This window comes from Dasypus novemcinctus, chromosome 3 (genome assembly GCF_030445035.2).
Source record: "Dasypus novemcinctus isolate mDasNov1 chromosome 3, mDasNov1.1.hap2, whole genome shotgun sequence".
Taxonomy (NCBI): domain Eukaryota; kingdom Metazoa; phylum Chordata; class Mammalia; order Cingulata; family Dasypodidae; genus Dasypus; species Dasypus novemcinctus.
This window is the reverse complement of record NC_080675.1, coordinates 52,751,189-52,765,621: the sequence shown is the minus strand read 5'-3', so window position 1 is coordinate 52,765,621 and position 14,433 is coordinate 52,751,189. Positions and strand designations below refer to the sequence as shown.

The window sequence follows — 14,433 nt, the reverse complement described above, 5'->3', positions numbered from 1 at the left end:
CCTCCTGGTGAGGGCAAGCTGGCTCATGTGGGAATGTGGCTCCACACGGGAGTGGTGCCCTGTGTGGGAGTGTCACCCTGCATGGGAAGACTGCCCTGCATGGGAGTGCTGGCCAACACAGAGCTGGCACAGCAAGATGATGCAACAAGAGACACAGAAGAGAGAAAATAAGATGTAGCAGAAAAGGAGAGCTGAGGTGGCGCAAGAGAGTAATTGCCTCTCTCCCACTCTGGAAGGTCTCAGGATTGGTTCCCAGAGCCACCTAATGAGAATATAAGCAGACACAAGAAGAACACACAGCAAGTGGACACAGAGCAGACAATGGGGGAAATGGGGAGAGAAAAAAAATAAATCTTAAAAAAAAAAAATTAGAGCCTAAACCCTTCATTTTATAAATTTTAAAAACCTAAAATTAGAGAGGTTATGTGATTTGTCCATGTTCAGTTGGTTGGCTAAGTTATAAATGACTGCATTTAAATCCTGTTTAGGAAAATCTCAGTCCTCCCGTAAGTTCTCCTTGACCATACCATGTGTTAGAGAGGATGTGGAGGAACCAGAACTCACACACTTGGTAAGACTGTAAAACAGTACAGTCACACTGGAAAAATAGGTGACAGTTGGGTGCCCGCTACAACATGGTTGGTCCCGGATTTGGTTCCCAGTGCCTACTAAAAAAGACAAGCAAGACAGTAAGCTGATGTGATAGGCTGGTGTGGTGAGTTGATGTAACGATGACACAACAAGGAGATACAATGAACAAACACAATGAGAGACACAACTAGCAGGGAGCAGATGTAGCTCAAGGAATTGGGCACCACTCTCCCACATGAGAGGTCCCAGGTTGGGTTTCTGGTGCCTCCTGAAAAAAGAAGATGAGCAGACACAGAGAACACACAGTGAGCACAAACAAAGGGTGGGGAGATATAAATAAATCTTTTTTTAAAAACAAGTTTAAAGGATACACTTTTATTAATTTTGATATATACATGCACCCATGAAGCCACCACCACAATTAAGATAATGAACATATCCATCATCCCAAAAAGTTTCCTCAGTCCTCTTTGTAACCTCTTTCTTCTGTCCCATTCCCTACTCCACCCCCTACCAAGTTTCTAGGCAACCACTGAAATGCTGTCACTATAAATCAGTTTGTATTTTCTAAAATTTTATATAAATGGAATTGAAAGCGTGTACCCTTTTTTGGTCTGGCTTCTTTTGTACAGCATATATTATTTTGAAATTCATGTATTTTGTTGCATGTATCAATAGTTTCTTCCTTTTTATTGCTAAGTTGTATTCCATTGTCTGGATAAACAATTTGTTTATCCATTCCCTTTGACGGACATTTGGCTTCTTTCAAATTTTTGCTATTATAAATAGATTATATATATAGACATATGCTTTTGTTTTTCTTGGGTAAATACCTAGGATTGATAATATGGGTCATATTAACCATATGACATAAATGTGCTTAACTTTTTAAAACATTTACTGAACTTTTTTTTTTTTTTAAAGAAATATACAGTTCTTAAAAAATGCATAGGGATCATCCAAACCCAAGATCACTGTGGTTGGCTAGTCCAGAGACTAGACTCAAGTTTATCAAGTCAGTTTTTTAGTCTGCTGAAAGCAGTGAGAATTTACCTATGCCAATTTATATACCCTTCCTCTGCTAATAGCTGAGCATTTCTCAAATACTTTTTTTTTTTTTTTTTGAGGTACCAAGGCCAGAGATTGAACCTGGAACCTTGTGTGTGGGAAGCCAGTGCTCAACCTGTAAGCACATCTGCTCTCCTGAGTTGGTTTTTTGTTTGCTTGTTTTTAGGAGGCACTGGGCTTCTCATATGGGAAGCAGGCGCTCAACTGTTTGAGCCTCATACACTCCTCCCTCAAATACTTTTTTTGAAACACTTGCTATGATGTTGAAAATTTTACTGTTATGACTTTGGTAATCCTTTTGGTTTCACTTTATACGATGTTCATTTCTTGTTATTAGAGTATATACTCTCTTATCCTGTTTATCCTTTCACATTCCTGGTTTAATAGCCCAAAGTTCATGTTTTATAGTTTTATTGCCCTGTCTGATTCTCTATCTTCAGCCAGTTTTCTTTATTGTATCAGGGTCTCTCCTCTCTCTCAGTGCCTTTCCTCCATCTTACCTCCTTTTATCCTTCTCACAACCTCAAACTTTCATTTACCCTCTCCTCTGGAGATTCGGCTGAGTTATATCTAATCAATACTAAAGTATTGACGTAGATGAGGAAATGGTTGGTGTCTAGAATAGAATGGCAATTTTAAAAGAACTTTAGATGCAGAAATGTGTGGTTCCATTAGTTTTTCATTCATTTATTCAAGAAATATCGAGAGTGCATTCTGTATATCACACACTGCTTTGGCAGGGCAGGATTTTAGTACAATAGACTCAGTGTGACAATAACAAACTTTGAAAAGAACTATATAGTTCTTGAAAAGATCAATAAAATTGATAAGCCTCTAGAGACTGATCAGGAAAAATCAGGCAAATTACCAATATCAGGAATGATAGTTGGGCATCACTACAGATTCTTTAAAAAAATTTTTTTAAAATTAAAGTTAATAGAGCACAAGGAATGTTATATTAAAAAACATAAAAAAACAAACATGAGGTTCCCATATAACCCACTCCCCACCTCCCACCACATCATTTTTGTAAGTTGTATTTTTTTTGAAGATATATACACCACAAAAAAAAATGTTACACTAAAAAATATAAGAGGTTCCTGTACACCCCCCACCCCCCACCCCACTCCTCCCACACCAACAACCTCCCTCATCACTGGGGTACACTTATTGCACTCGGTGAACACATTTTGGGACACTGCTGCGCTACACAGATAATAGTGTACCCTGTAGTTCACACTCTCCCCCAGTACATTCAGGGTTATGGCAGGATATAGGTCCAACATCTGACACTGCAATATTATTAAGGAAAACTCAAAATCCCAAAAATTCCCCCACATCACATCTCTTCTACCCTCTCCCTGCCCTCAGCAACTACTGTGGCCACTTTCTCCACCTCGATGCTAAAATTTCTTCTATTACTCTTCACAATAGTTTTATAGTAGAGTATCAGTAAGTCCACTCTAGTCCTTATTTTATTCATTCTGTGGACCCTGGGATGTTGATGTCCTCTCCACCTCTAGATCAAGAGGGGGCTTAGATTCCACATGGTTGATGGATGCAATTCCTCTGCTTACAGTTGTAGGCACTCTTGATTCCCTGCTGTGGTGGTTGACCATCTTTACCACCCTGTTAGCTGGCCTGGGTAAGACCAACAAACCAGAGAGTAGGAGTCACCACTCTGCTGAGGCTCAGGGCCCTGCTGGCACATGGGCAGTCCAGAGTTTCAAATCTCCTGAGTATGGACCATTCCTAGTGCCAACCACAGGTTCAGTAAAAGTGACAGAAGATGTGTAGACAGAAGTGACAGAAGATGTGTAGAAAAGTCACATCTGAGTCCAGCTCTGTCACACTTGGGAGCACAAATTCCAATGTAGGGCCCTCTGACATGGCACAGAGCTCCAAATCCATCTGCCATGACTTTGGATCTCCATAGCCTTCAGGAGAACCAGTACCTAGGGTAGTATCTACTTCGGCTTTTTCTGGGGTCCTGCTGAGGTGTGCATAAGCGCGGCCCCTCTGATGACCTCCTGACTCTTTTTGGAAGACTCTTAGCCATATCAACTAATTTGTCTTTGCCATTTCCCCCTTTTATTCAAGGTCAAAGAACAGTTTTTAACACTTGATCGAACATGTAGGCTGAGATACTCAGCTGGTCTGGGTTGACTCTTTTATTCGAGGTCTCTTTCTAGTTACTTCTCCAGTTAGCGATTGGTAATAATCCCTTAGTGCTAGGGAGGCTCCTCCCCAGGAGTCCCGTCCCACGCTGGGGGGAAGATAATGCATTTACACACTGAGTTTGGCTTAGAGAGTAGCCACATTTGAGCAACATGGAGGCTCTCAGAGGGTAACTCTTAGGCATCCTATAGCTCTAGTCCTAGTTCATATTTCAGGCACACAGGCTCTACAGTCATCAGCAACTATAGATTCTATGGCTCTTAAAATGATAAGGGAATTTCATAAACATCTTTATGCCAATAAATTCGACAATTTAGGTGAAATGGACAAACTCCTTGAAAGATACTGAACTACCAAAGCTCACTCAAGAAAAAAAAGTCTGAAAAGCCCTATTTCTATTTAAAGGAATGGAACGTGATGTATTACAAATCTTCCCACAAAGAAAACTCCGGGCCTAAGAGGCTTCTGGTGAATTCTGCCAAACATTTAAGAAATAGCAGGGGCCCTGGGCCTCCGCCCCCTGCTGGCGGCTGGGCGCCCCGCGCTCACCGGCCGCGCCCAACGCTCCGCGCGAGGGCGCCCCTGCCGCATGCCCGGCCTCCGCGCCCTGCTCGGCCTCCTGGCGGCCCTGGCGGCCTGCGGCGCCGTCGCCTTCCTCGGCTACTGCTTTTACTTCGACCGCAAGCGGCGCGGCGACCCCGCGTTCAAGCGCCGCCTGCGAGCCAGTGAGTTCGCGGGGAGGCCGCCGCGGGGAGCCGGGCCGCGAGTGTCGCCGCGGCGTCGGGTCCACGGGGTCCACGCCCGCCGCGGGACCGACGTCCCGACCAGCACGTGCCTTGTTTTGCAGAAAGAAGACGAGCCGAGCTGACGGCCGAGGATCGTTGTGCCCAGGTGAAGTGCTTTGGGTACACTGGCGTGGCTTTCGCGACGGCCTTGTCCCTTGGGTGCGTGCCGGCTGGGCCTTTGGGTCTCCCAGTTGCTTTATCCCGCAGGTAGTTCCGTACCGCGGCATGGAGAGGAGCTCCTGCCTGACTCCGTTCTCATTTTTAGTTTCTATTCCCCTCCCACAAAAGGATGGGAAGGAAGAAAAAAAAGAAATTGGGGATTTTAAAGGCAGGTACAAACACGCGGGAACAGGTGCTTGTTTTACTGGGGATAAGGAAGAGGAGCGTTTACCCTAACGGGGTTGTGCGGAACAGTTGGAAACCCTGGCCATTCTTCAGTAGTCAAACGGCTGAAACTCCTCCGCCAGTTTCTGACTTTCAGGGTCTGTCTTCTAGCTCCGATGCAGAAAGCATCTAAAATGGGATTTGATTAGTTGTTTTCTAATATAAAAATGACAGTCATCTTGTTGATTGGCCCTGTTTAACAAACTTGCACCAGCTCTGAAGTGCTACAGGGAGTTCTGTGAATTTTCAGAAGGAATTAAGTCCTAATCTTCATTGAATCCGTCGGTCAGATGTCTGTTTGAGAGCTTCTTGTGCGTGAGAGGTCACCAGTAGGGGAATGAGTGTAACCCCAAAACAAGGCAGCGTTTAACAGATGTAACAGAGAGCCCAGAGAGCCCAGATTATTTTCAGGGAGGATTACCATGGAAGTATTCCATTTGACTATTGCTGTTTTAAGTTTAGTGGCTTAAAGCAACATCTCTTTGGCTTCTGAAACTGGAATTTTGAGCTGGGCTTGATGGGGAAAGCGCCTCTGTTCGACACAGCTTCAGCCATGGTGGTTTAAGGGTTGGGGACTCTCTCGCATGTTTGGTGTTGGATGCTGGCTGTCTGCTTAGCTGGGGCTGTTGGAGAGCACCTGTGGAGGGCCCTTCCACGTGTCCTGCGCTTCCTTCCAGCATGGTGGCCAGGCCCAAAGAGTGGATACACCAACATATATATAGGGGTGGGGATGGGGGCAGGAGAGCCACCAGGCCAGGTGGTGCCACTTTGGAGGCACAGAGGCCCACTCAGTTTTAAGGGCAGGGGAAACAGACTCCTCCTCTTGATAGGGAAGTGACAAGGTTCTGGAAGAACAAGTGGGACGAGGAATACCGCCCTGGCCATTTCTGGAAAATGCTGTCCTGTGCGGAAGACTCTCAAAGGGAAGTGATACTGAACTGAGCCTAGAAGGAATTTGAGTCCTGGTTTCAGGGGAGATAACATTCCTGAGGAGGGAATGCCTGTGGGTAAAGGTATGCAAAGTGGGGGCTCTGCCAGCCCTGCTCAGTAAATCAGGTTGGCAAAGGAATCACAGGAGGAGGATAGTGGAAGGTAAGATTGGAAGCTAAGTAAAGGTCCCATTAGGGAGGCTTTGAAAGCCAGGTCAAGGAATTCAGGTTTAATGGGGGAACCACTGAAGGTTTCTGAACAGGAATTAAAACACACACAAACACAACTTTTGTTCAGTTGACCTGGCAGGAGTCTGCTAGGTGGGTTGGAGGAGAATAAGCTATTGTAGCAGTGCAGGTAAGAAATAATGAAAGTCCTGGACTATGGTGGTGTCAGTGGTAACTGGAAAGAAGAGACGAGATAAATTGTCCAGGAAGAAGACATAGTGACTGCTTGATTAAAGCTTTGGGCAGGACGAGGCAGGAGTCAAAGAAACCTCTGAGGTTTCAAAGTGGAGTCACTAGAGAGTAAAGATACAATGAACACAGATATGAAAGCAGCCAGGGAGTATCTGGACACAGGAGTGGAGCTGGCTTCCCTTCCCTCTGCCTGGGACAGAGCCCAGTACAGCTCCATGTCCTTCTCCTTCATTGTCCTTATCCTTTACTGCAGTTGCACATTCATTTGGATGATAATATTGATTAATGCTTTCTGTTTTTAGACTAAGCTTCATGAGGGCAGACCTTGTCTGTTTCTTACTTTCCATCATTTCCTCAGTGCTTAGAACAGTGTCTAGAAATGTCTAGGACATTGTAAGTGCTCAGCAAACTTTGTCAATATTCTTGTTATGTGTAGGCAGAGAGAAACAGTTTGTGCAAAGGCACAGGTCATGACATTGCGATATTTAGGGAGAATTGTGGCTGAGTTGGTGGGGAGTCATGAGAAAAAAAGGCTGGACAGGGAAGCGGACTTGGCTCAGTGGTTAGGGCGTCCGTCTACCACATGGGAGGTCCATGGTTCAAACCCCGGGCCTCCTTGACCTGTGTGGAGCTGGCCCATACGCAGTGCTGATGTGCGCAAAGAGTGCTGTGCCACACAGGGGTGTCCCCCGCGTAGGGGAGCCCCACACGCAAGGAGTGCGGCCCGTAAGGAGAGCTGCCCAGCGCGAAAGAAAGTGCAGCCTGTTCAGGAATGGCGCCGCACACACAGAGAGCTGACACAACAAAAAGAAATGCAGATCCTCGTGCCGCTGACAACAACAGAAGCAGACAAAGAAGCTGACGCAGCAAATAGACACAGAGAACAGACAACCGGGGTGGGGGGGGGAGGGGAGAGAAAGAAAGAAATAAATCTTAAAAAAATATATCACTTATTAAAAAAAAAGGCTGGACAGGTAGTTTGGTGTTTTATTGTGGAGGACTTTGAATGCCAAATTAAGAAGTCTGGAAATTTTTTTTTTGGTGTGATGGATAACCAACAAAGGTGACTTTACTTCAAAGAAAGGATGCAATTATTACTTTTTGTTTTGTTTCATTTTTTTAGGAAGATAATTCCAGTGCCAGTATGGATGGGGTGAAGGAGGGAAGTCAGAGTCTAGAAAACCAACTTGGTGGCAGTCCAGATTGGAAATAATGATGCTCTGAATTATTTCAAATGAGAAAATAATTCAGATCAAGATTTTTCAAATGTTCTGTCATATAATCCTCTTAACAACTCTATTCTTCTCATTTTACAGATGAGTAAATCAAGGCACAGAAAATTCTCCTTTCCAGCCTCTTTTAGGATCTTTCCTCCTCCTCACCCCAGTACTTTTTTTAAAAAATAGATATCAGGGATTGAACCCAAGACCTCATACATGGAAGCAGGCACTCAACCTCTTCAGCTACATCTGCTCCCTACCCTAGTACTTTAAAAAAATTAATTTTATTAGAGAAGTTATGAATCTACAGAATAATAATGCATCAAATACAGGATTTCCATATACCACCCTATTATTAACACCTTGAACTGCTGTGGTACATTTGTTATAATTGGTTAAAGCACATTTTTATAATAGTATTAATTATAGTCCATGATTGAACTTAGGGTGCACTGTTAATGTTTGCAGTTCCATGGATTTAAAAAAAAAATTTTATTCTGGTACCTTATATACAACCTAACATTCCCCCTTTTAACCACATTCCAGTATATAGTTTAGTACTGGCAAAACATTGTACAGTTTAAGTCTTAACTTCCTATTCCCTACCCCTACCCACTTGCCTGGTAACCTGTCTTCTAGATTCTAACTCAATGAGTTTGTTTATTCGAATTGCTTTGTACCAGTGAGATCATACAATATTTGTCCTTTTGTGTCTTTTTTTAAAAGATTTACCATGTTATTTCTACCCGCCTCATTTTGCACTTGCTATCTGCTCTCTGTGTGTTCTTTGACTGCTTATCTTTTCTTTAGGCAGTACTAGGAACTGATCCTGGACCTTCCAGAGTAGGAGAGAGGTGCTCAATTTTTGTGCCACCTCAGCTCCCTGGTCTGCTGCATCTCTTATTGTCTCTCCTCTGTGGCTCTTTTTGTTGCGTCATCTTGCTGCGCCAGCTCTCTGCACGGGCCAGCACTCCTCTCAGGCCAGCTCTCTGCTCAGGCCCAGCTCACATTTCACCAGGAGGCCCTGGGAATCAAACCCTGGACCTCCTATATGGTAGATGGGGGCCCAATCACTTGAGCCACATCTATTTCCCTGACTTATTTCACTCAGCCTGATGTTTTCAGGGTTCATCCATATTGTCACGTATGTCAGAACTTCATTCCTTTTTATGGCTGAATAATATTTCCATTATCTTTTTGTTTCCCACAGTGTGGTCCATAGACCATCTGTATTGAATTTGCTGAGTCTTTGTTAAAAATATAGATTATCTGGCTCTAGCATTCTGATTTAGATGGTCAGGAGGAGCCCAGGGGATTGTTATGCTTGGAGTGGCTTTCAGACTTTAGGCCTGAGAAGCTTGCTAAAAGGCAGATTCCCGGGCCCTACTCCCAGAGGTCTGGGTAGGGAAACTGTAGTGTTGACAGATCCTTCAGGTAACTGCAAAACACTGCCAGCTCTCACGTTCTGCACTCTTCCCTCTGCTCCCTGGAAGCTCCTTCTCTTCTGGTGTATAGTAGACCTACCCTCCTGAAGCAGTCAGAGCCACATTCCACCCACTTGCAGATTATCAACTGGATGCAGTGTCGGCACCTCAGCTTGCTATGTTCAGAAGTAAATCCATCTCTTCTCTCGCCATTGTGCCACCTCCTCTGTTCTGTTATGATGCTCCTGGTAACACTCACCAGCCTCCCTGCTGTGACATCAGTTCATCTTGCTTAAATGTCAACCTCATCCTTCACAATGAGTCTTGAATTCTTATTTTTCTGTGGTAGTGCTCACATCCTACTCTCTATTTTCATTGCTTCCACACTACTTCAACCTTTTTTTCCCTTTACCTACGCTATTGTACTCGTTTGCTAATTTGTTTCCCTGCCTCTATTCTCATTTTGTGAGTAAATTCCTTCCACAATGAAGCTCTGAATATGTAACTCTTTGCAGTAGCTTCCTACTCTGTGGTGTTCCACGGGTGCCCTACTCTGTGGTGTTCCACGGGTGCCTTCTATATTGACAGCCTTGCTTTCCTAAGGATTGAAATAATATACCTAAAGTTCCTAGTCTGTAGTTGGCCTTTAATAAATGGTAATTACTATTGCTGCTACAATTAAAGATTTCCCCTCATTTATTCTATCATGATCCAGCTAAATAATGCGATAATTATTATTTTCCCTGCAATTTGGCACTCATTGCCTGTATTCTTTTTTTCCATCAAAACTTTCACTAGCTCCTTCCTTATCTCAGCTATCTTTTCTGGGAAACTTTCCTCGATTCCACAACCAGATATAATGCCTCTGTGCTTTGAGCCCCCAAGGACATTGAAATTCATTGTCACAGTCAAGTGTTTCTGATCTTAAGTGTACTTGAACTTCCCTTGGTTAGACTGTGAGCTCCTTGGGGATGGGCACATAGTGTCTTGGTTTCCTGTCCCTTGCAGCTCTTCCTAGACTGTCCTGTACTTGCTGGTGCTCAAGGAACAGCTTTTGAATGAAACCTATGGTTGTTACTGATCATGAGCATGTTTGCTGATAAAAACTGAAAATGTGGCCCTTCTCTGGCTCTTCCTTTTTGTATTTTTTTCCCTCTCATCCCTTTTTAAAAAGAGAATTCTTGGGGAAAATAAACACAGAAAGAGAAAAACCCTTCCAATGTAAAAGACTGAAGCCAAAGCAATTGGCAGTAGAGTTGACTATTTGGCCTAGGGGCTGAGCCCTTAGAAAGCCTAGACCTGGGTGTGGTACCAAGGGTGACACTTCCTGTGGCCATGGCCGCTTTCATGACGTAGGCTGCAGCTTACCATGCCCTGCAAACCTGGATGCTCTTTGCCCCCTGTACTTGTGAGGGTGTGAGTACAGAGCTTTACTAAGGCTTTTTGCCTCTCCTACAGTTACTGTGTGTGAACACGGATCACATTCCTGACCAAAATGACCTGTAGCCAGAGAAATCTTTGCAACCAAATCAACAAAGCACTGTTAATACTCTAGGCAAGAAAATTACTTTGCAACATACACAGCTTACCTTCTTTATAGTTAAATTTAGGAGAGTAGGATTTTTTGCTATGTATACTTAGTAAACTGGATAATATAGGGATGAAAATGATTACAAGCATCTCAATCCAATTGGAATATGCCATGTTTTAGTTTTTTCAGCTAACATTGTAACTCAATTTTAAGAAATTGGTTTAAAGTATTATAAAGAACTGCATTGTGCCATATTTTGGATTTAGAGACTAGGTTCCAGATACTGCTTTTTAACAAAAGCTATCATTTGATCAGTGACTGAATACCTTACACTCATTACTCATTATTAAATACTTTGTGCATCTTTTAGTTGTGGGATCCAGCAAAGAATGAAAAATTGCAAGAACTTTTACTGCAAGAGGTCCAGATGGGAGAACTTTGGTTATCTAGAGGTAAGAATGTAAATATTCTTTTGTGAGTAGTTGTTTATGATAATTTATGCTCAAGAAATGTTTGTTCATTAGTGTTTGTATATCAAATAAGTTAACAAGTTTGCTTCAGTTAAAAAGAAACTGCCCCAGCATTATAGCTTCTCACACTGTCCAGGTCCACAATATTATATAGTTAAAGTTTGAATTTCATTTTTGCAAGTGGGCAGAAAGGGAGCAAAGCCAAATACATGAACACCTCATTTATTGTCAGGTAAAATTAATCTAAGTAAAATAATTTTCCAGATGATTAAACATTTTAAGAATCAAAACTTTCAAAATGTTAACTGCTTTATAAAATTTGTTCTGCCTTCGTAGTGTATTTTTAAAAAATTTCTCTCTCCTTCCCACCCCCACCCCCCAGTTGTCTGCTCTCTGTGTCCATTCGCTGTGTGTTCTTCTGTGACCGCTTCTATCCTTATCAGCGGCACCAAGAATCTTTGTCTCTCTTCGTTGCGTCATCTTGCTGTGTCAGCTCTCCATGTGTGCAGCCGCCGCTCCTGGGCAGGCTGAACTTTCTTTTGTGCTGGGCGGCTCTCCTTATGGGGTGCACTCCTCGCACATGGGGCTCCCCTATGCGGGGGACACCCCTATGGCACGGCACTCCTTGCGTGCATCAGTACACGGGTCAAGGAGGCCCTGGGTTTGAACTGTGCACCTCCCATATAGTAGGTGGACACACTATCCATTGAGCCAAGTTCACTTCCCTAATCTGTTTTTAAAGTTTCAATTAGCGAGAGCATCAGATACTTTATCTATATTTAATCAACCACACAAAAATAGTTTAAAGATAATCTACCCCATATCAATAAAAGCAGATCAGCCTTTTAAATAAACTCATTATTTCCCTCTCCACCAAATAGCTAAATTACAGAACACTCATATTTCCAATGTGTTACTCCTAAAGAATAAGAGTACACATTATAATTTGGGTCAGAAAATTGTTCATATTGCAGCTTGACCACAATGAATCTAATTGGCAGTGCAACTCCTCCCTCCCCCAATTTATATATACTTTTTTTTTAGGTACTGGGGCTCGAGATTGAACCTGGCACCTTGTATGTGGGAGGCCAGGGTTCAACCACTGAGCCACATCAGCTCCCCTATATATACTCTTTATTCTTCATAAGACTTTTCTTTAGTTTGATATGCTTTTTAATCTTCAATGTTCAATTTTGTCTTTATTATGGTTACTTTTTTGGTAATTTGTAGAGTGCTATGGTTACTTTCTTGGTCATTTGTAGAATATATATTTTGAAGAACTTTAAATTTTTCTCCAAACTTAATTTGTTTCAGGACAGCATAGAAAGGGGGTTGAACATCTCAGCAATGCCCTTTTACTGTGTGGCGAACCACAGGAACTTCTTAAGATTTTCAAACACACTCTCCCTCCCAAAGTATTTGAGATGCTGTTGCACAAAATTCCTCTTATTTGCCAGGTGTGTATGTATTTACTTTGCAAAGTAAACAAGAGTAAAATAACAATTTTGGACCTGATTACATAAAAATAGCAGAGTATGTGTGTGAATGGCCCAAAGTAGTAAATATTTAAATCTCTGGATATTGATAACTTTTCCTGATTGAAGATGAAACACATCTATTCTTTCATGTTCCACTAATAATGAATTGTATATTTTATTATGTTTTATTATGTATGTTTCAGCCTTTCAAATTGAAAGATAGCATTTTTAATAAATATTGTGTTTCCAAAGACATAATTATTGATAGTAATATCAACAGAGGTAAGTTAAATGATATTGCTAGCTAAGTGACTTAATGGCTTACAAATTAGATGTAATATGGAAACATTAAATAATTATAGTAGAACATGTCTACCTTCCATTAATAAGATACAACATAGAAATTACTTTGGTAAATTTAAGCATGTAGGCTAATTAATGTTAAGTACAAGTTTGGATTGGTATCAAGTGAGATCCATTCATAAGCCAATTAATTAATAGCTATTAGTTCACTTGCATTTACCAAACTGGTATACTTTTGTAGAAATTAGAATAAATACTTGGGTGGAGCAGGTGTGGCTCAGTGTTTGTGTACTGGGTTCAATCCTTGGTACCTCCATTAAAAAAAAAAAAGAATACTTGGACTTGTTTTTCCAGGATTTCATTTAGTCATGAGACACGATTTGGTTCACTTTTTATTACACTGAACACAAGAGAAAAATTTGAATGATCCAAAATTGTCATGGCCAAGAGTAAATTATATATTGTTGGCATGACTTGGAATCATTTAGGTTTGGCACTTGGCCTTTGAACAAAACACACAACAGAAGTAAGCAGGCTAGAGCATAATGGTCAACCATTAAACATTTCCAAGCTCGTCTTGTATGGGATGCTTCCTGAAGACATGTGAAAATATAGCTAGGATAAGAATGTGTAATACTCATCCTCACACAAAAAGGGAGGCGAGAAAAAGGTAATGCATCAAAATGATTAGCAAGTAACTATTTTATGTATTTACCAGCAATTTGAGGCAGACATGAATGAACAGGAATGCTTGGAGGATGATCCTGATTGAAAAACATTTCAACGTATCCACAGCCCAGTCAGATACCATGGTATTCTATAGTATAAACAACTGCTCAGTGATATTTTCATTTATTTTACTTACAGTAATAAAATTTTTTCTATCTCATACATGATTGAACACATATTTTGCCTTAAAATTAACAGTCACAATTGAAGAAACAATGGTTTATTTTTCTACTCAAATGACCAAGCTGCTGAATCTTAAAAGCTTCAACACATTTTGTATCTTATTATTTTTACTGAACAATAAGACCTTCTATTTTGATTATTCTTTGTAAACAATAATTTTGTTTCTCCAGTGGCTTTCAAATCCCATGACAGGTGGTTTAACATGGTGGCTGCTGCTTTCATGGGATTATATTAAAGGAATCCTCATTTCCAGTGCAATCTTTCATTGAAAGTCCATCCATCAGGACTTGTCTATCGTGGTTGGCCAAGAAGTCCTGCTTTGGCTGCCAGGGCTTCATTCTGCTGAATATGATATTCCTGAAATCTCATGGATATTCTTTGTGTCATTTTTAAATATTTCTGTAAGCAATGTTCTGAACAGGTGGTCTAGAAATAGGCAACACATAAATATAAATTTTTAAAAATGTGCACATTCCAAAAACACAATTAGTGGTTGCTTTTATTTTTGGATATATCTGAGAATTAAATGGTATTAATAGGTGGCAAGTGACTATAGCTTTCAATTATTGATATTTTCACTCATTGACAAGTATTAATATATACTGAATGCCTACCAGCTTCCTAGGCACTAAGAACAATGGCGAGCAAAACCTTTATGAATCTTCTATTTTTTCTGCAGGTATGTTTCAATATTAACTGAAAGCCCACACTTCTATCCCCTTATTTAGATTTTTAAAATG

At 41.5% G+C, this 14,433-nt stretch overlaps 2 protein-coding genes across 7 annotated transcripts in view; one reads left to right on the top strand and one right to left on the bottom strand.

The window, feature by feature from the left end:
* The first annotated feature begins 4,419 nt into the window (after window positions 1-4,419).
* On the top strand, window positions 4,420-13,670 carry TOMM20L (translocase of outer mitochondrial membrane 20 like). 2 transcript variants are annotated; one of them, XM_058293364.2, is made up of 5 exons: window positions 4,420-4,562; window positions 4,685-4,728; window positions 10,901-10,982; window positions 12,315-12,457; window positions 13,500-13,670. In XM_058293364.2, the coding sequence occupies exons 1-5, from the start codon at window positions 4,427-4,429 to the stop codon at window positions 13,551-13,553; spliced, it is 459 nt and encodes a 152-aa protein (XP_058149347.1). In that variant the 5' UTR covers window positions 4,420-4,426; the 3' UTR covers window positions 13,554-13,670. The 2 variants fall into 2 exon arrangements, with proteins under 2 accessions (XP_058149347.1, XP_058149346.1); XM_058293363.2 differs by having other exon boundaries at window positions 4,685-4,781.
* Window positions 13,161-14,433, bottom strand: part of TIMM9 (translocase of inner mitochondrial membrane 9) — a 23,171-nt gene continuing 21,898 nt past the window's right edge. For all 5 annotated transcript variants that reach the window (XM_012522933.4, XM_012522932.4, XM_012522934.4 and 2 more), the window contains one exon: window positions 13,161-14,119. In XM_012522933.4, the coding sequence (XP_012378387.1) occupies window positions 13,985-14,119 (135 nt within the window). In that variant the 3' untranslated portion in view covers window positions 13,161-13,984. The remainder of the gene's footprint in view (window positions 14,120-14,433) is intronic.

Excerpts from the sequence above, each read along its gene's own strand:
- TOMM20L (XM_058293363.2), top strand. The coding sequence starts at position 4,427 with ATGCCCGGCCTCCGCGCCCTGCTCGGCCTCCTGGCGGCCCTGGCGGCC. Across the intron at positions 4,563-4,684 it reads CAAGCGCCGCCTGCGAGCCA|AAAGAAGACGAGCCGAGCTG; the intron begins GTGAGTTCGCGG and ends CTTGTTTTGCAG. Across the intron at positions 4,782-10,900 it reads GCGACGGCCTTGTCCCTTGG|TTGTGGGATCCAGCAAAGAA; the intron begins GTGCGTGCCGGC and ends TGCATCTTTTAG.